The sequence below is a fragment of the Leuciscus leuciscus genome (assembly GCF_965113295.1).
Source record: "Leuciscus leuciscus genome assembly, chromosome: 13".
Lineage (NCBI taxonomy): Eukaryota > Metazoa > Chordata > Actinopteri > Cypriniformes > Leuciscidae > Leuciscus > Leuciscus leuciscus.
In genome coordinates this window covers 27,888,622-27,913,238 of record NC_138737.1, presented here as the reverse complement: position 1 = coordinate 27,913,238, position 24,617 = coordinate 27,888,622, and the positions used below count along the sequence as shown (strand labels likewise).

Below are 24,617 nucleotides of genomic sequence, written 5' to 3'. Positions count from 1 at the left end.
CAATATGGGCTGTGTTTCCATATTCGGATCACATCGATTATAGTTCGGAGAATGGCCAAACAGCCGACAAAGCCAATTTCGGGGAATATTCTTTGTTCCTTGATATCTTGATTTCTTTATTTTAATTTTAATTCTCCTGTCATCAATTTTTGTTTTATCATCCATTTAACTTTTAATAACACTGATTCAAAAATTATTTCTTGTTAGAGTTTTATTTTATGTGCCTTTGTCTGTCTCAGCCTAATTACTCCCTTTTTTCTCACTGAGCGGTGCCAAGGTCACTTGTATACAATTGTAACAATTTCAGGACAGTGGCTCAGCTGTAATTTCATGCAAAGCACAGAGCTCAGCCAAAAAACACTTTATCTCTGCGTCTCTGTCCCTTCCATGAATTTTTACTCAAATACAGCTGTATAATTTCTAACTTTTAATTTCTATCACTTTTGGATTTTTGGAAAAATACATTATAAGTAAACTGTATTTTATTATTATTATTATTATCACTTTTGCTAATTTTCTCCTGAAATGACCCTTCCCCTTATTTCTAAGACGAAAAATCACTTAGACAAACAAGACTACAGATTTTTCTCCTTCTATTTAAGATGAAAAATCACTTTAGACAAACAAGACTACAGATTTCTCTCCTTCTATTTAAGATGAAAAATCACTTACACAAACAAAAAACAGATCAGACTACAGATCTTTCTCCTTCTACTCAAGGTGAAAAATCACTTAACAGACAATTCTACAGATTTCTCTCCTTCTATTTAAGATGAAAAATCACTTTAGACAAACAAGACTACAGATTTCTCTCCTTCTATTTAAGATGAAAAATCACTTTAACAAAAAACAGATCAGACTAACAGATTACGTGCTCATCATTTCAAACGCACTTTTCACGTAGGGCGTTGCACGACTAACATCAAACAGGACAAACGGATCACGTGCTCATCATTTCAAACGCACTTTTCACGTAGGGCGTTGCACGCACACACAACAAATAACAAATCACGTGCCTCTCACGTGCAACGCGTCTACTGCGTTGGGGCCACACGCCTCACGCGTGGGTACACGCCTCCGTGTACAAATAACGTGCCTCTCACGTTATAACGCACCTTTCCTGCGTTTAGGGACAATACAACATATAATCTTGCAAACGCACTTTTCGCATAAAATACTGTGACGCACACATGTACAATGCACCTTCATGCGAATGGAATACGCACTTCTGCGTATGGACAGACAAACAGATACTGCATGCACTTTTTCTCAAAACCTGGAACCTACCCTCCTACTTCCTCCTTATCTTTTATCACTTTTAGGTTCTTTTTGGTGGAGTCTTTTGTTTAAGGTAGTCACCAACCGGTCGCTAGCTTACCAGGGGCAGCACAAAACAAATATAAGCAAAATTTGCTTACCTTATTTTTATGGCGCCTTTGTTTTGTGAGGCCTCTGCCAGCACGCCCACCGTGGTCACTCCTCGACCCCTTGTCCCTCCTGGCTCGGCTCGACAATTATGTTGTGGCGAATTCATAGTTCTTTTCGGTTCAGGTCTCAAAGAAGTTTCTCAGAGTCGAGGTTCCAGGTCAGAAGAATTTACTTTATTGTACAAACAACAAAGGAGAAGCCGGCCGGCCGTCCGGACATCTCAAGTTACATTGGCCAGTGTTCATGTCTTATACTTTTTCTTATCTCTAGGTGCCCAATGGGCACCCTCAAATCTATCTCTTCCCCTCTGTCACGCCTGGTGACCTTGGCACAGTTAGACATGTCTTCTCTATTGGTCAAACCTCACACAATGGTGCTCTGTTTCATACAGTGTTTTTGATACTTTGCATTGCTGATGCAAGCTGGTTATTTTCCATTCTCTCATCCTTTCTCAGACCCATTTTGTCATGCTTGTCATTTTCATTACATCATACCTAAGTATATACATCATTACATCATACATGAATCAAGGAAATTATCCAACAAAGCCTATCAAACAGTGCCTGATTACAAGACTTTATTTTCGTGTCTGATTGCTTTAATACTGTCAAACTACACAGTTGACAGAAAATCGGATGCTTATATGCAAGTTAGGTGCGTGCAGGTCTTAAAGTGACATCAGCCTAATAGTAAACATGCTGCCCCTTGTCCTTAAAGGGATAGTTCACCACTAAATGAAAATTTTGTCTTTATTTACTCGCTCTCATGTTGTTCCAAACCTGTATTCTTTTATTTCTTGTGCTGAACACAAAAAGAAGATATTTTGAAGAATGTGGGTAACCAAACAGTTGTTGGTCCACATTGACTTCCATAGTATAAAAATATACAGTGGGGGAAATAATTATTTGATCGCTTGCTGATTTTGAAAGTTCGCCCACTTACAAAGAAATGAAGGGTCTATAATTTTTATGGAAGGTTTATTTTAACGGATAGAGACAGAATATCAACCAAAAATCCAGAAAAACACATTATAGGTTTTAAATTGGGCAAACTTACAAAATCAGCAGGGGATCAAATAATTATTTCCCCTACTGTACTTTGGAAGTCACTGGGGACCAGCAACTGTTTGGTTACCCATATTCTTCAAAATAACTTGTTCAACAGAAAAAAGAAATTCAAAATAATCAGTAAGCTATCTTAATGATAATGTAGCTTATGGTTAACCTGATAGCTGAAGAGCCACAATGCATTCGTAAAGTGTAGCATTTAATATCATGACATTATATTGTAATTAATGGCAATGTCCTTGTTTTGTTCTATTATAGCGCCACCAAGGGGTGCAGTTCCACCAATTTTTTTATGTGTCCATACATGTCAAATTTGGTGAAAATGTCAAATTTTGTTTTAGAGTTATAGACATTTATATGAATGAGAGCATAAATTACCCATGGGTGACTTTGATTGGATTTATTTGCCACTTACTATAAAAATTGACATTTGGGCATAAACATGTAGCCAGAGACTTTCCGAATTTCCTACGGTAGTTTAGTCTCAAACAGACTTACGGTTTCAAAGATATTTGCAAAAGTTTTGAAGCGCTAATGTACAACGTTGCGCTAACCATAAGATGAAACCTAGCATGTTTGGTATCGTTGGACTCGACAAGGATTCAGGAATGTAAGGAGATGACTCCTGTGAAAACAAGTCAACCAAATACAGCATTTTCCAATTTTTCATGAAAAATTGCCGATATGGACAAATTGGATATCGTTTGACTCGGCATGGTGCCCGAAATTTAACGAGACGACTAATATGATTTTTTTAATTATACCCAAAAATAGCACCGGACCAGTAGGTGGCACTGCACCGCAACGCAGCATGTAGCCTCAAGTCATGCTTGTGATGACACATACCAAGTTTGGTCGGAATATGATAAAGCGTTGCGGAGATATAGCCTTACGTCTGTTTTTGCAAGCGCTACGTAAAATTAGTTTGCACGGTATTCAAGAACGTTTTGACGAATCAACTTGAATTCCATAACTTTTTGTCTGCATGGTCTGAAGATGATCAGGTTAAATTTTTTTAAAAATCAGAGCAAACATCTAGGACGAGTAAAAAAAAAAAAGTAGGTTTAAAAAAAAAACTATTCTAAATGGCATTTTTTTTATAAGAATTACGTCATATGATGCAATCGAATCGTCTTGAGCCAAGGAATCAGTGGGAAAAATTTGTTTCTAGCCCTTATGGTTCAAAAGTTATTAGCATAAACATGAGTAAAAGTTTGGACAGTTGGTGGCGCTAGTGGGATTGAGTTAGAGACTCCAAATTTGTTATGGTGACTGTTCCGACTGTCCTCTATCAGTGTGCCAAATTTCATAACTTTCCCACAAGCGGTTCTATGGGCTGGCATAGACTTCCTTACGGAGGAAGAAGATAAATTAGAACGCCAACGATTTCAATAGGTGCCTACGCCCTTTCAGTGCTTACCCCCTAATTATCGGCCCATAGCGATCGGTAGCCGATTAATCAAAGCATAAACGAAGAGAACTAGTCATCTTACAGCATGATAATGATCCAAAACACACATCTAAATCAGCAAAAAAATGGTTTCAGCAAAGAAAGATTAATGTTTTGGAATTAATGTTTTTGCAAATATTGTAATGTGCCTTGCCAATAAACTCCTATTCAAATATTCCATCCATACAGTGACATTTAATTAGTGCTACTTAAATGTTGTTGTTTTGTCTATTTAACCTCTTGACGATCACTGTCCAGACCTCAGGCTTTGTCACTTTGTTTACCATGGTTTTTCTTTGTTTTTTCTCTCTCTACATTTGTAGATGAACTGCATGTTAAAAATATCTGTAACCTGAAACTTTTATTTTCCCAATGTAAAATTGTAAATGTAAAACAAACTATTTACAGTTAATTAACCATATTTGTGATTAGGCTACACTTTTAATATTGTGTGTCAATTTCTGTAACCTGGAACTGTGGTATTTTTTTTCAATGTAAAATATAATAATAAATTAATTCACAAATATAAGAAAAAATCACAAACTCAAAGATAATTATCTGACAGGTGTTTTGGCCAGAAAGCAGGATCATCACTCATTAAAACTCCCTCTGTGCTGTTCATGTTCGCAGGCTACACTAACCGGCACACTTCGATCCGATTGAAATTTCGATCGGATTGAAAGAATAGAATGAGGTATTTATATAGCGCTTTCATATGTACTACTGTACACCCAAAGCGCTTTACAATCATATCAGGGGATCTCTCCTCAACCACTAGCAGTGTGTAGCATCCACTTGGATGATGCGACGACAGCCACAGTACAACGGCGCCAGTGCGCTCACCACACACCAGCTATAGGTGGAGAGAGAGTGATAGAGCCAATTCAATGGAAGGGGATTATTAGGAGGCCATGATTGTTAAGGGCCAATGGGTGGAATGTGGCCAGGACACCGGGGTTACACCCCTACTCTTTACGAGAAGTGCCATGGGATTTTTAATGACCACAGAGAGTCAGGACCTTGGTTTTACGTCTCATCCGAAGGACGGTGCTCTTTGACAGTATAGTGTCCCCGTCACTACACTGGGGCGTTAGGACCCACACAGACCACAGGGTGAGCACCCCCTACTGGCCTCACTTACACCTCTTCCAGCAGCAACCTGGTTTTTCCCAGGAGGTCTCCCATCCAGGTACTAACCAGGCTCAACCCTGCTTAGCTTCAGTGGGCAACCAGTCTTGGGCTACAGGGTGACATGGCTGCTGAATAAAGGGGGTGGTTTATTCCGTTTCTAATCCAATCAATCAAAATCAATTCTGATTTAAAGCTTGTGACATATAAACGCGCACATACACACCATCAATTTTCGTTTTCATGTAAACACTACGTTGGGATTCATCAATCGGAATGAATTCAGTCCGATTAAAACAAAACGTGTACATGCAGTAAACATAGCCATTTATTTTGTGCAAGAAATTTCTGGAAAAAAAATTCCATATTATTCCCTCTGGTCCGCTAATGTGTTATTTCACCCTTCGTGGCCTATGCATACTAGCTTGCTTGATTTACGTTAGTTATGCGCGTTTACGCGTTATGTTGAGTGTTTCCCATTTGAGGTATTTTGTGTAGTACGTTGTCATGACGTTCACTTGAGCACAAAACTACTACGATGATACCTCAACGTTTCATGCAAAAGTTAATATCAGATAATTTTACGAATATTCTTCAGTTTTATGCAAAACGGAAACGTGACAAATAGAATATCAGATCTCTGTCATATGGCCAAAAATAAATGCAAAAAAAAGCTTTTTTGCATAGTTGTTTGACGCATGAAAACGGTCAAACGATGTAACCTTGCTCTCACTTGAAATGTGTCCCCACATTAAGTCCTTGAATTTGAGGGTATTGGACCTGGAAAGTCCTTGAAAGGTCTTTGAATTTGAAGTAGGGATGTCCCGATACCACTTTTTCACTACCGATACCAATGCCGCAGCTTTGGCTATTTGCCCATACCGATATCAATCCGATATTTTAATTTTATTCTTGAACTAATACTACTAATAATAAAATACATGGAAGCACTTTGCTCATTTAGCCACATAAATACATCTCGCTCAAATGGAGAACAAATACTTCTCCAGTATATAGTCCACAACAACAGTTGATAATGAAAGACTGCCACCCTTTATTCAAAAGACCTTGAGATATGTTTGGTAATTGTACCTGAATGAATTTAAAATTAATTTGCTATATTTCAGATCAATATATTTGTTTCCTTAATTTTAATTAACTTTAACTTTATTCTCATCTGAATTATAAATAATTTATTTCTGTATAAAATAATACTACCATTAAAACACATTTGATTTTCTTTTTTAATCAATGTAGAATGTGTAACTTAAAAATAAACAGATTAGTTCTCTGTTTTAGGACAAGAAATGAAAACCAATGCAATATGATGAATGTCCAAAAGATGAGAATTTTTGCTTTTAAACCGCGTGTGTGTGTGATTTTGGTTGGGTGACAGTTGTAGGGTACAGTTTGACAAGAGTTTACAATTTGACAAAAGCACAATGTTGTGTTTTACACAAATATAAGTAGGCTAAACACTTTGCAGTTTTAATGATGTCCTGTATGAACAAAATGACGGAGTATGTATTTGTTTCCACTGTTCGATCGCGCCCGTGCCTCTCTCTCTCTGACACACACTCACACATTCCAGCATTGCAATCTTGACATCGCAGCCTGTTCATTATGCTGCATTCACACCAAACGCGAATAGAGCGTCATATTCGCGTCTATCGCGTCTAGTTCGACGCTTGAACATTTTGAATCCATTCGCGTGTCCAAAGTGAATAGGACACGCTTATAAAGCGAGCGTTTGAAGCGAAATAGACGTGCGTTCAGAGCTAAGGCGGCGCTACAGATTAGGTGTCCCTAAAGAACCTGCATATGTCTATGCGCGTATCTAACAGTAGTTCTGCATTACATTAATTAATGTGCACGCAAGTTTTATTTATTTTTATACAGTGTATTCTCCGTGTAAATCCATGCACCGAACCGTGACGCACGTACCGTTTCGGTTCAATACGAATACATGAACCGTTCCACCCCTAATAGGTATCGGATCATATTTTTTCCTGAAATTTTTCAAATTTCGCCTGAACGATCTATCCATCATTGTTCTTCAAGAAATTATGCAATCCTGGCACCGTTTATGTTGTATAACTGTATATGATGATATATAGTTGGTAGTCAACCAGAATGCCTATTACCACCGCAGTGCCTATTATATATGTGCGCAGGCGTGTAGTCCTTTACAAATCAACCCTCAACAAACTACTTGTCTGGCCTTAATGTATAATACAGAATTATTCATCACGTCCGCATAGCCATGTGGTGACTCTGTACAGATAAAACGACAACGTTTTATCTGTACAGAGGTAAAGGGAAGGGAAAGAGGCCTTCACAGGGGAGAGCCTAGTCGACACTTCAGGCCTGCGTTGTCGTCTTGTCCAGGCGCAGGTCCTTCATCAGATCTGGATACAGCCTGGATCCGGCAGACTGCAGTAAACCTTGGGATAAACAGAGAGACTAATATTAGCGCAGACGCCATCCTTCTTATGATGTAACAAGTACATCAGGATTTATGGGAAGTAGAGCTGCACGATTAATCGTTAAAAGATCGCGATCTCGATTCAACCCCCCACGCGATCTTAAATCCTGCATTTCTTTGATTCTGCCAATGATATTCAACGAGATAACACGCTAGGGGTGGAACGGATCGCACTAGATTCGGTTCGGCACGCATGTGATTCGCGGATTAACTGCTAAATTTAACCATCGTAGAGTGAAAGTTCATAATTTGGACGTGTATTGACTTGCCAATTTACACATTCAAACAATTTTAATCGCGGAAGAAGAGCCGAAAACCGGGACTCGCGCGTTATCTGTGCGCACAGCCACACACACACACACACACACACACACACACACACACACACACACACACACACACACACACACACACACACACACACAGAGAGAGAGAGAGAGAGGCGCATTTCAGACAGCGCTCGAACGGACACATAAACACAAAATTGTCAAAATACCGGTCTAAATGACCGTCTCGATAATTATTCTCTCGTTTGTCATTTGTGAACAGCTGAGAAAGAAACGGATATTTGTCCGTTTTTTTTTCCGGTCCGTGCAGTCTTAAAGTGACAACACACACTTAATATATACTATTTTCTGTGTCATTGATATAAATAAAACAATAAAATGCAGCTTTAACAAAGATTAAACTATATTTAATTTATACAGTGACAAATAGTGTTATTTTACATTAAGTTTAATTATTAATTTCTGTACCTGAATATACTGCTAGATAGGGTTGGGTTTTATCCGATACCAGTACCTACTCTGTATTTTTCAAACGGTTCCGGTGCTTAAACGGTTCTTAAACCGGTACTTAAGAAAACGAAACTGCACACACTTTATCAAAAAAATTATATCTGTGTGTGTTTTCTGAAAAAGATTTTCTGATTTCTGATTAAATTAAAAATTGTGCTGATGTAGCCGAAAACACTTAAGTTAAGATCAAAATTTTGTCTTCTAATATTATTTATATATATTATATATATATTATATATCAATTATATTACATATTATATATTATATTATATTTTACAAAACAGAGAAATATCTGACACTGAGCAGAAATATTTAACACACATAGTATAGCCTCATATAAATATACTTGATATACCTCATACTTGATATGCAAGATTTGCAGTTGGTATTAAAATACTAGACTTACCAGAAGAGGAACACTGCAGCTGAACTTGAACTTTAGTCAGAGGTTTTGGGTTCTAATCCGCATTCGTTTTTTTTTTTTTTTTTTTTTTTTACATTTTTTAAACCGATTATGCTCAACAGTGGTTCTATATCAAGCAGGGACACTTTGTGTGCATTATATTTTGTGATTTCACCAGAACGAATAGATATGAGGCGCCGTCTAGGGCTTAAATCGAACTTCATTCACGCACACATAAAACGCTTGCATACACATACTAAGTAGTCACACATACATGTATACTGCTGAATGCTCCAACTATATGAAATGCACAATGTCACATCTAAAGTCGCTCACGCACACACACGCAAACTCTACACACACGAGATGCGCGGAACTCTCCGCGCACATACTCATCTGAGACGCGAGCACACACACACAAATAAACTCGCGCACATACTCATCTGAGACGCGAGCACGGACACACAAACTCTCCGCGCACATACTCATCTGAGACGCGAGCACACACACACACAAACAAACTCGCGCACATACTCATCTGAGACGCGAGCACGCACACACAAACTCTCCGCACACATACTCGTATAGACGGCGCCTCATAAATAGATCGATCTCTGCAACGTATTGAAGTGCGCGTCCGAGTGAAGAAAATGCGGTGTGCGCGAGCCACAAGAGAAAACACTGTATCCGCGCCACTGATCGCAGCGGCAATGAGCACTTTGATCACTTGATTTAAAAAACAGTTCAGCGCTAGATCGTCTCTTATTTAACAAACGAACGAAATGAATGCTCTGCTGGTTAACTGGAGATGTTTTGTTATTGGATCATTCGTGCCGCGAGATGTTTTATAGGGGGCGGTGAAAAAAGTCAGGCACCGAAAGTTTCGTTCTTATTCGGTCTGGTTACTACCGTTTACGTCGGAACCGGTTCCCTATTGGAACCGGGTTTCGGTACCCAACCCTACTGCTAGACTTTGTAAACTTTTAGTATTCATCTCTGCTTGTAATTTGTGTTTGGGTAAAAAACACCATACCCAAAAATGTTGATAGTGTTTCTTGCTAAGAATCTTTAATAGGTCTAGTCTGGTGTAATACCTTTGAATGTTGTCAATGTTTAATTGTCATTTTTTTATTTATTTAAATATTACATTCTTTTTGTTTACTGCATTTATTTAAATTTGAATGAAGCAAGAGTATTATGTCTTATTTTGTTTCTATCTTGTTTGGTAACCTAATGTTCAGGATTTGTAGATCTTTAAAATAATAAAGCTTTTCAGAATCAGAAAAATGACGTTAGAAAAAAAAAACGTTAAATTAATTAGCTGCGCAGTACTTGGTAGCCTTGTTGTCCGCCTAAATGAATTATAAATAAACATAAAAAACTAGTAGGCTATTTGCAGTATATTAAATGGTTTTTGACCTAATTATTTTGCACTGAAATGAGTCTGACACACGAGTCTGTCGGCTCTGAGCGTTGCATCACGTGCACCTGCGCAATATCATAGCCTATGATTCCTGAAAATAGTACTATGTTGTCAACTAGTGATATCATCCCAATAACTTTTGAGGAATATGCAACATAATTTAGACAATTGTTTTTGTCATATGTATTATAATAACGGACAGACACTCATTTCAGCCGCTCTGTGCAGCTCGCACAGAGCGAGGCTGAACATATATGAGCTCAGCTTCGCGGCTGAGACACGAATAGACTATTAACTTAAAGCTTTTACTCTTAAACACAAAAGGCACGTCCACTTTAACCCTCTGATGGTCTTTATTTATGTCTACACTCGTGTTTTTTGGGGTCTCCAGAGACCCCAGACAATAACATTTAATTTTGTAACAAGATAATAGTTTTTTTTTTTTTTTTACAAATGTAATTTTATTCGGTTTGTTAATGTTTTTACTCAACATTTGTGCAGTTTTTGGAGAATTTATGATATCTTTTAAATTTCTATAAATAAATAAATAAATATTTATTTAAATAAGCTTTTTACAAAAAAACAGCATTTGATGTAAAATTCACTTTATAAAAGACCCAGATTTCTAACTTTCATTCATGGGGATAACATGGATCATTTTAAATGGTTTAATGTAACATTTATGCCAATTTTTTGGAAAATGCAGTAAAAAAAAAAAAAAAAAATCACTTTAACCACTAGATGGCCATAGACCTCCACTATATGCTATTTGCTATTTGACTACCTGAAAGATATCTTTTCACAAGTTGGATTCAGTTGGATTCATATCTAAATATTATAAAATCACAATTATAACAAAAATAAAATATTTTTGTCAAAGGTTAGCATTTTTTTGTACTGAACCCCCCCATCATTTTGACAAATTTGCCCTACAAATGTTTGTGTGTGTGTGTGTGTGTGTGTGTGTGTGTGAGTGTGCACATTTTCAATGTGTCAGTGTCACCAATTTATTTTTGTGGTGGTACTGCATTTTGGATGATTTTATTTGACAAATGATAAGAGAACAGTTTTTATAGTCTCAAAAATGTATTCCTCTATATGTGTGTGTGTGTGTACGCGTGTTGTGAGCAAAATAATTTAGCATTGTGGATGTTTTTTGCATTGGTGGAAGTGTGCCACTTTATTTGTGCCATTTCTGTCGATGTGTTCTACGTTGTTTCTGATTTTGATGATGAATTTTGTCTATTTTGACCACGAGTGTCACAATTTTTGTCACGCTAACATAAAAACAGATATCATTCCAATTTAAAAAAAATTTTGTAGATCTAGAAAGTGTGGAGAGCCGTAGAAGGTTTCATACCATTTGGACAAAGGGAACATTTTTTTTAATTTGAGCAAAAGTCATTTGGGGTCAAAAAGACCCCGTAAACCATCAGAGGGTTAATAAAAAAAAGAATATTTATTAAACAAACCAGATCAAGTAATAATATTCGGCAAACCTTCTAGTAGCCTACTTTCTTCAATCTGTCTCTCTTCTCCAGTGGGTTGGGCTAATCCAAAAGAAGTGAAAACAAGGGGGGTGTTCTGAAGACAGACTGTTACCTGTGAAACAGGGGTGCTCTGAAAACACCCCCATTAGCAATTAGTGCTTTCCACCTGATGAAATGAACGCAGCAAAACTGATTAAATGAACGCGGCAAAAAATCAACCAATCAGAATTTTGGTCGAGCCAGAACGTATCGACCAATAATCGACTAATCGACTGGGAGATTACAGCCCTAATGTTATGTGATTTTCATAACCTGGCAAGTTGCCCCTTTGCAGTGGCCGGTTCCCGTTTCCCTGTCGTTGTAGGCACCCCACTGCCTGGTGTCCATCCTCACCACAGATGAAACGGTGTGTAGTCATGTCGCCCTTCGTCCGCACACCGTGGACAGCAACGCCAGTGGCTCACCCGGCAAGAGGATGGTTGGCTGGAGGAGCATTGGCAGCCACCCTCAGTTCATACTGTTATGGAGTGTTGTATAGCGTCTACCATGCTGGTTAGAGTATAAATCCTGGCAGTAAGAAGTTTAATCTGGTCATTCTGACCTTTTTTGTGCAGCAGACCCTTTTGTAGCACTCACATCTCCGTCAGTTTCATCTGTAACTTTGGCACTATTAGCCATGGATGGTCTTGCTCTGGTTGGTGGCCCAGTCAGCGCAGCCTCTCATTCTCGTCACTTACAGTGGGGAGAACAAGTATTTGATACACTGCCGATTTTGCAGGTTTTCCCACTTACAAAGCATGTAGAAGTCTGTAATTTTTATCATAGGTACTCTTCAACTGTGAGTGACGGAATCTAAAACAAAAATCCAGAAAATCGCATTGTATGATTTTTAAGTAATTAATTAGCATTTTATTGCATGACATAAGTATTTGATACATCAGAAAAGCAGAACTTAATATTTGGTACAGAAACCTTTGTTTGCAATTACAGAGATCATACGTTTCCTGTAGTTCTTGACCAGGTTTGCACACACTGCAGCAGGGATTTTGGCCCTCTCCTCCATACAGACCTTCTCCAGATGCTTCAGGTTTCGGGGCTGTCACTGGGCAATACGGATGTTCAGCTCCCTCTAAAGATTTTCTATTGGGTTCAGGTCTGGAGACTGGCTATAGGCCACTCCAGGACCTTGAGATGCTTCTTACAGAGCCACTCCTTAGTTGCCCTGGCTGTGTGTTTCGGGTCGTTGTCATGCTGGAAGACCCAGCCACGACCCATCTTCAATGCTCTTACTGAGGGAAGGAGGTTGTTGGCCAAGATCTCGCGATACATGGCCCCATCCATCCTCCCCTCAATACGGTGCAGTCGTCCTGTCCCCTTTGCAGGTAAGCATCCCCAAAGAATGATGTTTCCACCTCCATGCTTCACGGTTGGGATGGTGTTCTTGGGGTTGTACTCATCCTCCTTCTTCCTCCAAACACGGCGAGTGGAGTTTAGACCAAAAAGCTCTTTTTTTTTTTTTGTCTCATCAGACCACATGACCTTCTCCCATTGCTCCTCTGGATCATCCAGATGGTCATTGGCAAACTTCAGATGGGCCTGGACATGCGCTGGCTTGAGCAGGGGGACCTTGCGTGCGCTGCAGGATAGGCTTGGGCGGTATCCAAATTTTGATACCGTCAAACCTCCTCCCTATTTTACCGGGATATACGGTATTATCGTGACTAATTAAAAATTATGACATAAGGCTCAGACAGCATCACCAAACTGTTATCTTGTGCCTACAGTACACCGTTCAGAAACTGAATACCAGATAAAAAAATTTTTTTTTAAATTAAAATATCAAGCCCAACCTGTGCACATTGTGTCCGAGCCCGGCTGACGGCATTAAAGGGATAGTTCACTTTGAAATTAAATTTTGGTATGTTTTAGCTTACCTCAAGGGCATCCAAGATGTAGGTGTCTTTTTTTCCGCAGTAGTTTCAATTTTGATATTTTTAGGTCAAACCGTTCTTGTCTGTCAGTCATATAATGCAGGTCGATGGTCTCAAAGAGCATGCACAGAGTCCAAATTAAAACAATTCCCCATCGTCCAAATTAAACCATTCCCCATCGTAAGTACACATTGATGGCCCAAGACACGAAACGAGCGGTTTGTGTGAGAAAACGAACAGTATTTATATCGTTTTTACCTCTTGAACACAGCTGCGTCCAAATGATCTGAGGGCGCGGGCGGGTATAGATATATACACTAGATGTCGCATTGGCTACTGCGAAACCGTAGCCAATGTGTGAAATTTGTAAATCCGGTGACGCGTCCATTGATTTTTATTAATACAACTTTTCTGTCAGCGTCTGCTGCAAAGATTAAGTTGACGATCGCCATCTCCTAGTGAACGCGCATATATAGAGAGAAATGCAAATCATGGATTACATAATCAGAAGGTATAGGCTAGCCTTTTTCATTTCGTTTTGAATTGTTTCGTTTAAAGAAATTGACGATCGGCATCTCCGTAGTGAACACGCCTAGAGAGAAATGCACATCATGGATTAATCAGAGAGTAGGCTAGCCTATTTCTTTTCGTTTTGAATAGTTTCGTTTAGCGAATTTGATGATCGCCATCTCCGTATGAACGCGCATAGGGAGAAATGCACATCATGGATTAAATAATCAGCGAGTGGCCTATTTCTTTTCGTTTTGAATTGTATCGTTTAATGAAATTTCAAGCTTTATTTAGATATAGGCCTATCTGTCATGTCTGTGAGGCATACACTGAGTTTCGGTTAATTTATGGTGAGATTTCAATGCAAGTGACCGCGGCGCGCCAGCGCACGATCATGTCATGATATTGTCTGCTATATTTTATTCTTAATAAATCCAGGCAATTGGTTGATGAAAAATGTATTAAAATTAAGATACAATTTATACTAAACGAAATTCACTTTAAAGAAAGGCCTTTTACAAAACGAAACTTAATTAAGTGGTCAAAATGTCTGACTCCCGATGCATCCCATCTTACTCGTGCTGTTCACTTTTTATTATCAACATAGATGAAGAAAATAACATTAATATTTTAACAAATATGAACTAATGCGCTTATTTAATGAACTCGGGGCAAAATGCATCCTCGCAGCAGTGAGTGGGTGGTTGTTTCGGAGATGCGACATTAGGTTAGAGGTGTTTCCATCTCTCGCGTTCACCTTTTTATTGCACAATTTACAAATTGCCTCGTCAGTATTTACCGCCTCTCCCTTCCCTCTCTCTCTCTCTCTTTCTCCTCCATACTGTAACTTGATGACAACCACACAAGCATTTTTAGGCATTAAATAAATTATATTTATATATTATATTTAAGTGCCGGTAATGACGGTATTGAAACTGATACCGTTGCTATTTTAAGACCCCGTGGTATACGATATTACCGTAATACCGCCCAACCCTACTGCAGGATTTTAATCCATGACGGCGTAGTGTGGTGTTAATGGTTTTCTTTGAGACTGTGGTCCCAGCTCTCTTCAGGTCATTGACCAGGTCCTGCCGTGTAGTTCTGGGCTGATCCCTCGCCTTCCTCATGATCATTGATGCCCCACGAGGTGAGATCTTGCATGGTGCCCCAGACCGAGGGAGATTGACCGTCATCTTGAACTTCTTCCATTTTCTAATAATCGTGGCAACAGTTTTTGCCTTCTCACCAAGCTGCTTGCCTATTGTCCTGTAGCCCATCCCAGCCTTGTGCAGGTCTACAATTTTATCCCTGATGTCCTTACACAGCTCTCTGGTCTTGGCCATTGTGGAGAGGTTGGAGTCTGTTTGATTGAGTGTGTGGACAGTTGTCTTTTATACAGGTAATGAGTGGAGAACAGGAGGGCTTCTTAAAGAAAAACTAACAGGTCTGTGAGAGCCGGAATTCTTACTGGTCGGTAGGTGGATCTAGGTGAACGTGCCTGAGGATAGCATTGTCAGTTACATCGCTATCAGCTAGCAAGGGTTTTAGCTCGCTGCAAATATCTTTACACCAGTGGCTTAGACCCTGGTAAACAGTGTGTAACCTGCACAGTAGCTGCACTATACTTCCTGTCTGAATCAGCTTGTTTTGCTGCAAAGAGTATTTTTTTGTTGCAACCCCATGACTCTGTAAAATAACTGCTTAGGTGTGCTATTTCAGTCCCACATGTGTGATTGTAAGAGCCCCTTTAGCTCAGCTACAGTCATGTCATCTTTGTTCATCAGCATATCTTTAAAACTGCCTGGTTTGATAAATTGCACCACACCTCTAACAACGTCGGCATTGCTCAAGTTCTCTTTTAGGCCACTGTCTATTTGCCTGCAGACATTGTTGAACATGATGTCTGACGAGTTATCTCCAATCTGGCTTCCATGTATCTTAAACTCACAGGGCTGGATATACTTAAACCCCCCCATAGGGAAGGTGAAGTCATGAGCTACATTTTTGGGCTGCTCAGTCTGGTACATGTGTGTTGTAGTGGCGCCTCCCTGTGCTACAGTGTGATTCAAGTTAGTGTTCTGGGTAGGTGTCATGTACTGGCTCATTTTCCTGCCAATTTCTTCGTATTCCGCAAGAATTTTACGCATGTCTGTATTTGTTTCAGGTACAGCTCCCTTACCACTCCCAGAGTCAGGTGCAACATGTGATGTCAGATAAGTGTTATCAGGGGTGGGTGGATTTAACACGTGTAAGGTGAGTGTCGTATCAACATCAGATGTACATACAGCAGTGCAAATCTGTTTTGCTGATTTTAGTCTCTTGCAATGACAACAGTTCACTCATATCTTGGTCCTCAGTCTCGAGCAAAGATTTACTTGACATGAAGGCATCGATGTACTCGAAACAACCCTCACTGTCTTCCAGGTCAAGTTCAATTGAGTCTTTACCTCGTACTGGCCTGATGACCTTGGCGATGCGAAACAGTTCATCAGCAGGCAGTGTGATCAGGTTTTTTCTGATGTCCCATAACAAGGGTTTCCTCGTACGATCTGCCATGACATTGTTCTCCGTTGTTCTTCCCGAAACTGTCTTATCCTCTGGATGAAAACAGCCGTCTGTTCAGCCCTCCGTGTGCGTCTCGTTGTCACCATTGATGCAGCAGCCACCAGCCTCTAGCCCAAGTGCAACCTTGTCCCACGGTCCTGGAATCTCTGGATCCCCCTCCTAGCGTCACCTGGAGTGGATCCCGGACGAGCCCCCAAGAATCTGTTGCATACCTCGGCTCAGGAGACCCAGCTGACAGATTACTGTTATCTGTAAAACAGGTTAAAATGTGAAGAACGAGTCGCGTCTGCTCTTTCACAGCTCCTCTGCAGATATATTTAAATCCCAACAAGTTAATTTTAAGTACAAAAGTTGCTTTTAAAGCATTAATTCACATTCTTCTCATCTGTCTCATTACATCACTTTAGTCACCAACATCAAAATAAATCACCTTTTGTCACTCATTTCCTTTGATTTCCTAAATTTTTACCTTCTTTAGTTAACATTTAACTAAAGAAAAATATCTAAATAATATTGATATAAATATAAATAAATAATCAGTAATACCAATATTCATAAACAATGAGATTTAGTATGCATTTACTTCATATGTACTGTGAAAGTGTGTATTTCAAAAGGCACTTGCTTAAAACTATTGTGAAACAATTCACTCTTTTACCTCCATAGGAGTAGATTTATGATGGAGCGGCTTTCTATGCTTCGTTCAGTGCCTGGTCACGTACAGTTCTCTGTCCATACTGTCAAAATCAGTCAGTTCAGTCAGGGTAGCAGTAGAGTAGCCTGACATAATGTTAGTAGCCTACAGTGGTACCATACCGGTGTCATCATCGAACACGGCTGCGCTCTGATAACAACAAATGTAAATTTCAGTATTGGGAAAAACTTCATAAATGTTTTGTTTTCAATATTATTTTTGAATTAATTTGTTTACAATTTGAATAACCAACATGTTATCGAATTTAGTTCATTTCAGTTTCCCTTTAAATGATAATGAGCAAATGCTTACCCCACCCCTCCCTTCCATGGGGGGTGTCGAATGGCTGAGGGCGGAAATATGCTAATACTTGACAGTTGACACTGGACGTCATACTTGGTCGTGGGCGGAGCATGAGCATTATCACATCATATTGCTCAGAAAATCCAAACGGCTTGATTATTGAGAGTGTTTAGACTTTTTGAGGATTAAAAAAAGGGTTAGGGTTAGGTGAATTTTGCATCCGATGACCTAGTATTTACGCATCAGTTAACAGCATAGGCTATGTTATCATCTAAACGCCTATTGATAAAAATGACAGACATTTAATAACAAAGCTCCGAAAAGTGTTTCGAATCAATAAATTAACTTATGCTTACGCAAAGCCTCATTAATGTGACATTTTTCTGTTGCAATGTTTAATGTTGAAATGTTTTCATTATTTATCATAACAACCTACTGTAAGCCTATTTAATTCTTAATTAATGCTAAAACACAAATGCTACCGACTAACATAGTTTAGCAAGTCCTAACAATTTTTAAATTTTATGATAATTTAGTTTAATTTATTTCACTTATGTTTCAGCTCATAAATCTAGGCCTAGTAACAAATTAAAATTACACGAAGTATAAGATACATAACCTTGACATGCATAGCCTTTCTAAATTATTGAAAAGCTGGGCACACAATGTTAACGTTTAACCTACTTTGCTTAAATGTGATGCAAAAATAGAAGCCTACATTTGTTTCAGTTCCAAATTTGTACTGTAATTACAGTATTGGGATTAGTTTAACTACAATGTTTCACTTGAACTTAACTGCTAGCAGTTCTCAAAGTGCCGTGGTAGATTACGCAATAGAATAAACTGACACTTTTCAAAGTCTGTGATTTCAAAGTCTGTGATTGTAGCGCCTCTTAGCAGTAAAAGGCAGCAAATACACATCCCCAATTTTACCGCCGCTGTAAAAGTATTATTCTGGTTGAGTGCCAACTGTACATTAGACCCTCACAAACAAATGAGCCCGCCTCCAAGTTTATTCTTCATAATAGGGCAGCAGTTTTACTTATAATTTCCAAGCAGTGCTGTCGGATTTTGTGACATTGAGAGGCATATTCTATTCCCATTGTCATTGTAGTAATTTTGACGGACAATTATTTTAGTCTTTTAGATTCCAACAGATTCCAGATTTAGATTCCAACAACGTGTACTGTTTATTTTCCGCATAGAGGCGGTTTTATGATTATTTACAGCTGTCTGGGCCATTCAAAAATCAAAGCTTGTCTGACAGCTGCATCTGTCACTAGTCACGTCACAGTTATTGTCACAGCATGTCTGTATGTATTGAGACGACCAATTTTTTTTGGGAGACTAAATGCTGTCTTTTGCCTGAATGATTGGCCATCGATGCGATTACCGTATTTTCCGGACTATAAGTCGCTCCGGAGTATAAGTCGCATCAGTCAAAAAATGCGTCATGAAGAGGAAAAAAACATATATAAGTCGCACTGGACTATAAGTCACATTTATTTAGAAATTTATTTCACAAAATCCAAGACCAAGAAAAGACATTTAATCTGGAAAGGCAAGTTATTCAACTACACAATAGCACACAGAACAACAGGCTGAATAGGTGTCCGGTATGTTAACGCAACACATTAACAGTTATTCAGCTACACAATAGCATAAATAACATATACCTGGGAGGCTGAATAGGCTAAATTAACATAAGCCAGCGAGTCCAACAAGCAAGTTACCAGTAAACAAGTTCACCAAGCTCCCGCGATCTCATTCCACATCATTTTCTTCATCCTTGGTGTCGCTTCTGAACAACTCCGCCAACTAGAGCGCCCTCTCGCGGCTGTAGACGGTAATGTTTTCTCATGGTTCATCTCAGTCTGAATTAATTTTGATATAAGTCGCACCTGACTATAAGTCGCAGGACCAGCCAAACTATGAAAAAAAAGTGCGACTTATAGTCCGAAAAATACGGTAATAGTTTAGGTATAGCCTCCAATTGCTTTTGGAGGTTAATTGTCTGAATTAACCATCAATATAGTGATTGTTTACAATAGCCTGCATGTAGCATCTGTGGACACGACTGTGAACGACTGGCAAACAGCGCACTTTCCATGTATGGAGACAAAAATTGTTTAAAGGCTATGAAAGTGTTTTTTTTTTATTTTTTTTTTAAAGCCATGTTTGTGTGAATTTAGTAATGAACTAAAAAAATAAATAAAAATAAATAAAAAAACTAACTTTTTTAAAAGAATGGCCATTTTTCAAGACACTAGTCAGAGAAAAACCTTGCAAGAACTTCAAAGCGCTCATTACAAAGTATTTGTCCTTCGTGTCAGTATGTCATAAATTGAACGAGGCATCAGTTTACTGTCGGAGATTTGTCACTCGTGACTACATTCAGTATAGACAGAATCACTGTTTATAATAAGTTTTTATTTTTATTAACCCATATTTGCAACGCCTCTGGGCAGCTATTTCGAGCATCCAAGACCAAGTTCTATTTATATGAATGGGGGAATCCTGAAATGTCAAAAACTGCTTTCCGAAGTCACAATTAAAGAATAACGTATTTCAAATCGGCAACAAAATCTGACATGAACTGTCCCATAAATGTTGTTTCTTATGCTCAAATAGCATAAAAAAGCTTTGCAGTCCTAATATATATATTTTTTAAAGTCTTTTAACGGGCAGCTGCAGTGGCGCTATAACTTTACCAATCAACGCATGGCTCTTTTACTTTAGAAGGTGGGACTATTCCGTCATATTGCGCGTTGCGGTTTCTCCCATTCATAAGTAATAGGAGTGAACCGTCTTCCTATCTCTATAGTCTTTGGACAAGGTATGCCTTATTTTTTTACTTTATTATATATATTTTTTACTTATTCTGAAACGTGGAAAATAAAGCTCCATTTGTCTTCTTTAAAATTATACCACAACTATGCTCATACTCCAAAGGGTTTAGGAAAGACAAGTATTTGAGTTCAAGCATGTCATTTTCCTGTTTTGGGCTCAAAGGGGTTTTGTGCTTCAAGAGGTCAAGTGTCTTTGTGAATACAAAATGGATAAGCTACTACAGGGAAACATGTCAGCAATGTTGATGCACTTTTTTGTGACCAAAAAATGATGCTGATTCGCAATATGTAACATTTGTTCAGCTGAAATATAGAGAGGCGGATTGTTGTCGAAGAACTTCACTACGGCTGGTTTAATTTATCACCTGACAATACAACCCCCTGAACATCATGAGTTCAGTTACCCAAATTTAATTCAAGATACTTTATTTTTGGTTTTTCAGCTAAATGTAAACTTTTGTTTTCTGCAAAAGAAATCACTATTGTTACTCTATTATTCATTTGACAGTATTACATTTTCATGTTATGATAATTGCTATAGCTGAAATGTAAAAATGTTTAAATGTGAAAATAAATGATTTGATATTAAATTTAAGTATTTGGTTTATGGGGGTTACTGGGGTAAAAGCTGCATTTCTGCTGTTCCATAAGTGCCATCTACTGTCAGAGAGTGAACGTGCATTTTCATTCAGTTGCACCTCCACTCGTTCTGCTGGCCTCCCATCCGTGTTCTAAAAATCTGAATAATTCGTAAGGTCCACTATAGAGATCCGTACTAGTGCCCACAATAACAGTACAGTGCAGGTTTATCATGCTATATCGTATTACCTTATATCAGGAAATGTCTTTTATCTGTCTCTCTGTGTAACATTTATACTAAATTAATTATAAAGTATATTTGGCTTTTATGAATGTGATCAATACAAAATTATCTTTTTGTTCTTCTCAGCCACAGTTGAGAGCTCTCAGAAGGCTTACCAGGATGCTTTTGAGATAAGCAAGAAGGACATGCAGCCCACGCACCCCATACGGTTGGGTCTTGCCCTCAACTTTTCCGTTTTTTACTACGAGATCCTCAACTCTCCTGAGAATGCCTGTCACCTCGCCAAGACAGTTAGTATCGAAATGACTAGCAGCATAAGGGGCTGTTCACACAGGACAAGTTCTTGTCTTTAACAAAAGCTGGATTGTTTTCAACTTGCCAAACATTGAGACAAGGGATAGTCGCCAAAAACAGCCATGCATGTTTACATTTTGTTTTGTTTTTATCTTAGATAGATGTAACAACTCATCCTGTGTTAACAGCCTCTAGTCTATACACTTCATTACATAAATGTGTATTTTATTCCTTTTACTACATTGAATGATTTTTGAGCTGTATCCATTAGAAGCACCTGTATATTTCACTCATTCAGGCCAAATGAGAAATTTGAGCTTCTATTACAGGCTTTTGATGAAGCTATTGCTGAGCTTGACACTTTAAATGAGGACTCCTACAAAGACAGCACATTGATCATGCAGCTTCTAAGGGACAACCTCACTGTGAGTCCTCCATCACACATACTGCACCAGTTATGTTTAAGTGCTTTATTAATTCATATATTGATTCTTATGCCTGCAGCTTTGGACGTCAGAAAACCAAGGTGACGAAGCAGGCGATAATGAGAACTAGGGGAGCTGCACTGATCTCCAAACACTCACACATCCATTTTAGATACACAAATGGCTTCCACCAACCCTTCACCTCATTCCACCCAAAACCACCCACCCCTCTTCATTCAGTTCCTAGCCCCTTCCCCTATACCTTCTGATTGATGATCAGCACCCACAGAAAGACGCTCAGCAAAGCCCCTTACAGACACCATTGGCTGGGAGGGGTGTGGGTCACAGGGAGACATGCTGACATTATAGCAGGTCCAGTCATTTTGTTTGTGAATTTAATGTGTACTGATTATTTAACCCTGTCCATTATGTGTCTCTGAGTGTCTGTAAGTGACTATCGCTAACAGAGAGTAACTGAGTGGCTGTGTGAGTATGTGTGTTTGTATGTAGTGAGTGTAAGAGTGAGTGTATTGGGGATCAGGGGTTGTGAACTCTAATCGTCCTTCCTGATAATTCCCTTTGTTCCACTTTAGCTGGTTGTGCATTTATCAATTTTTTTTTATTTTTAAGATCATATTTTTTAGTATAATTCATTGGTATTTACAGGTTTTATTGTATGGTTATTAAACTGGCAGGTTATTTTCACCAAATACTAATTCTGACTTCTCTGCTTTCTTGTTTGAATCTGTTCTGATTAAGCTGTATTTTTTTTTACTTCATATTCTCATTTCATTTTTTAACATTGATAAGAGGACACTATTGTATTTCATATACTATTTAAATGGTAGTAACTTGAATGAGTAAAGACAGCTTTTAAGTTCTCTTGCAAACAAAAGCCCTGTGTGTTAAATAGTTTCTGCTTCGACATTATACTCTTATAAAACCTGACAGTCAATATAAATCAACAGAAGTTAAATATTTAAACAGGTTTTAACATATGAGGCTGGAATGGCATGTTTGAAAAGTCCCATATTTGTGCGATTTCTATTTTGAAAGAAATTACTACTTTTATTCAACACCGATGCATTAAATTGGTCAAAAGGGTCAGTTAAAGACATTTACCAAAGATTTCTATTTTTTTTTATTAGAATGATTTCTTTATTGTAAGGATGCTTAAAACTCAGCTTTGTCATTACAGGAATAAATTAAATCTTAAAATATACATAAATAGAAAACAGTAGTAAACAGAAAATAGTTGTTAAATTGCTATATTTCACAGTATTACTATATCAAAATAATATCACAATATCAAATAAATGCAGTCTTGGATACAAGACTTCTTTCTTAAACATTTTTAAAAAAATCCTACTGACCCCAAATGGTAGAGTAAGCAAAAAAAAGGGGGAATTCCAGTTTTACCAATTTTGTATAGTCAGGTCACCTTCATTTATAGCGCTTTTAACAATATAGATTCTTTCAAACCAGCTTTACAGTGATAATAGGACATTACAGTAACAGAGATTGTTTTGGTTTTACAGCAGCTCTAGAATAATGTTATTGTCCAACTAAAGTTAGTTTTGATTGATTGATTTACTTCTGTTGCAAAGATACTCCGATACTCTGGGTTCAGGCCGAACTCCGAGCTCGGAGCCCTCCCCCCGGACAGCACGCCAAATACGCATTAAACTTTACCCCCTCTAATTGTATGGAAGTGTGAACTCATGAAACAGTGCCTGGTGGCTCGAGAACGCAAACCTTGAAATAGGTTCAAAGGTGCAAGCCTTGAATATGTGCGCAGGCGTGTAGTCCTTTACAAACCAACCCTCTACAAACTACTTGTCTGGCCTTAAAAATGTATAATACAGAATTATTTATCGCTTCCGCGTAACCACGTAAACGGAATTATCCCGACAACGTTTTATCTGTACAGAGGTAAAAGGAAGGGAAGGAGGCCTTCACAGGGGAGAGACTAGTTGACGCGTCAGGACTGCGTTGTTGTCGTGTCCAGTCGCACGATATAAAAAGGTTCACAAGGTTGAACCTTACAGCTGGCATTTAGTTTTTCTTAGACAGTCAAAGATATGTTTGTGAGGGGAATGATTTGCACTTCATATGTAATAGGATATGTTGGCTGAATTTCAACCAACTTTGTTGTTCAAATGTCGGTAGTATATGTAAATCAAGTGGCCTTTATTTATATAGTGCAAATAGTTTCAAAGTAGCTTTACAGTGATGACAGGAAAATTATGCATTTCGGCTGTTGTTCAGCTGAAGTCAGTCCAGTGTTAATTCAGTTCTGTTGATTAGTTCAGTGTGCAATTTTTTTTAATTTTTATTTTATTTTTTTATTTTTTTATTGTCATCGTCCAGCTCGGTTCATTTCTCATACAACAGCATCAATACAGACAGATCATTAATATTGTTGAATATTAAGTGTCCCAAATTAAAGCCAGAGGCACATAAATAAACAGTGTATTTTAGATTCTATTTCTAAATACTTGCTAAATGACATAAAGCTGGTGTGTACAAACTCTGTACTTAAAAGTAAC

At 38.3% G+C, this 24,617-nt stretch overlaps 1 protein-coding gene and 2 long non-coding RNA genes across 7 annotated transcripts in view; 2 read left to right on the top strand and 1 right to left on the bottom strand.

Annotated features, from left to right (window-relative positions):
- LOC309512292 overlaps window positions 1–10,032 on the bottom strand; it is a 101,274-nt gene extending 91,242 nt beyond the window's left edge. Inside the window, exons 1-2 of one of the 2 annotated variants that reach the window (XR_014210939.1) lie at window positions 9,713–10,032; window positions 4,108–8,313 (exon numbers count right to left, since the gene is read on the bottom strand). This is a non-coding gene — a long non-coding RNA (uncharacterized lncRNA). Of the gene's footprint in view, window positions 1–2,836; window positions 8,314–9,712 lie in introns of those variants that run through there. The other variant, XR_014210940.1, reaches the window with a different exon arrangement.
- Window positions 1–22,784, top strand: part of ywhabb (tyrosine 3-monooxygenase/tryptophan 5-monooxygenase activation protein, beta polypeptide b) — a 43,980-nt gene extending 21,196 nt beyond the window's left edge. For both annotated transcript variants that reach the window (XM_082187798.1, XM_082187799.1), the window contains exons 4-6: window positions 21,476–21,639; window positions 21,973–22,068; window positions 22,148–22,784. In XM_082187798.1, the coding sequence (XP_082043924.1) occupies window positions 21,476–21,639; window positions 21,973–22,068; window positions 22,148–22,198 (311 nt within the window). In that variant the 3' untranslated portion in view covers window positions 22,199–22,784. The remainder of the gene's footprint in view (window positions 1–21,475; window positions 21,640–21,972; window positions 22,069–22,147) is intronic.
- On the top strand, window positions 10,060–20,615 carry LOC309512291. Of its 3 annotated transcripts, none has more exons than XR_014210936.1 (3): window positions 10,060–11,760; window positions 11,856–16,197; window positions 16,280–20,615. It is a non-coding gene; the product is annotated as an uncharacterized lncRNA (long non-coding RNA). The 3 variants fall into 3 exon arrangements; XR_014210937.1 differs by having other exon boundaries at window positions 10,060–13,117; window positions 13,175–16,197; XR_014210938.1 differs by having other exon boundaries at window positions 10,060–16,197.
- Window positions 22,785–24,617: the final 1,833 nt, after the last annotated feature.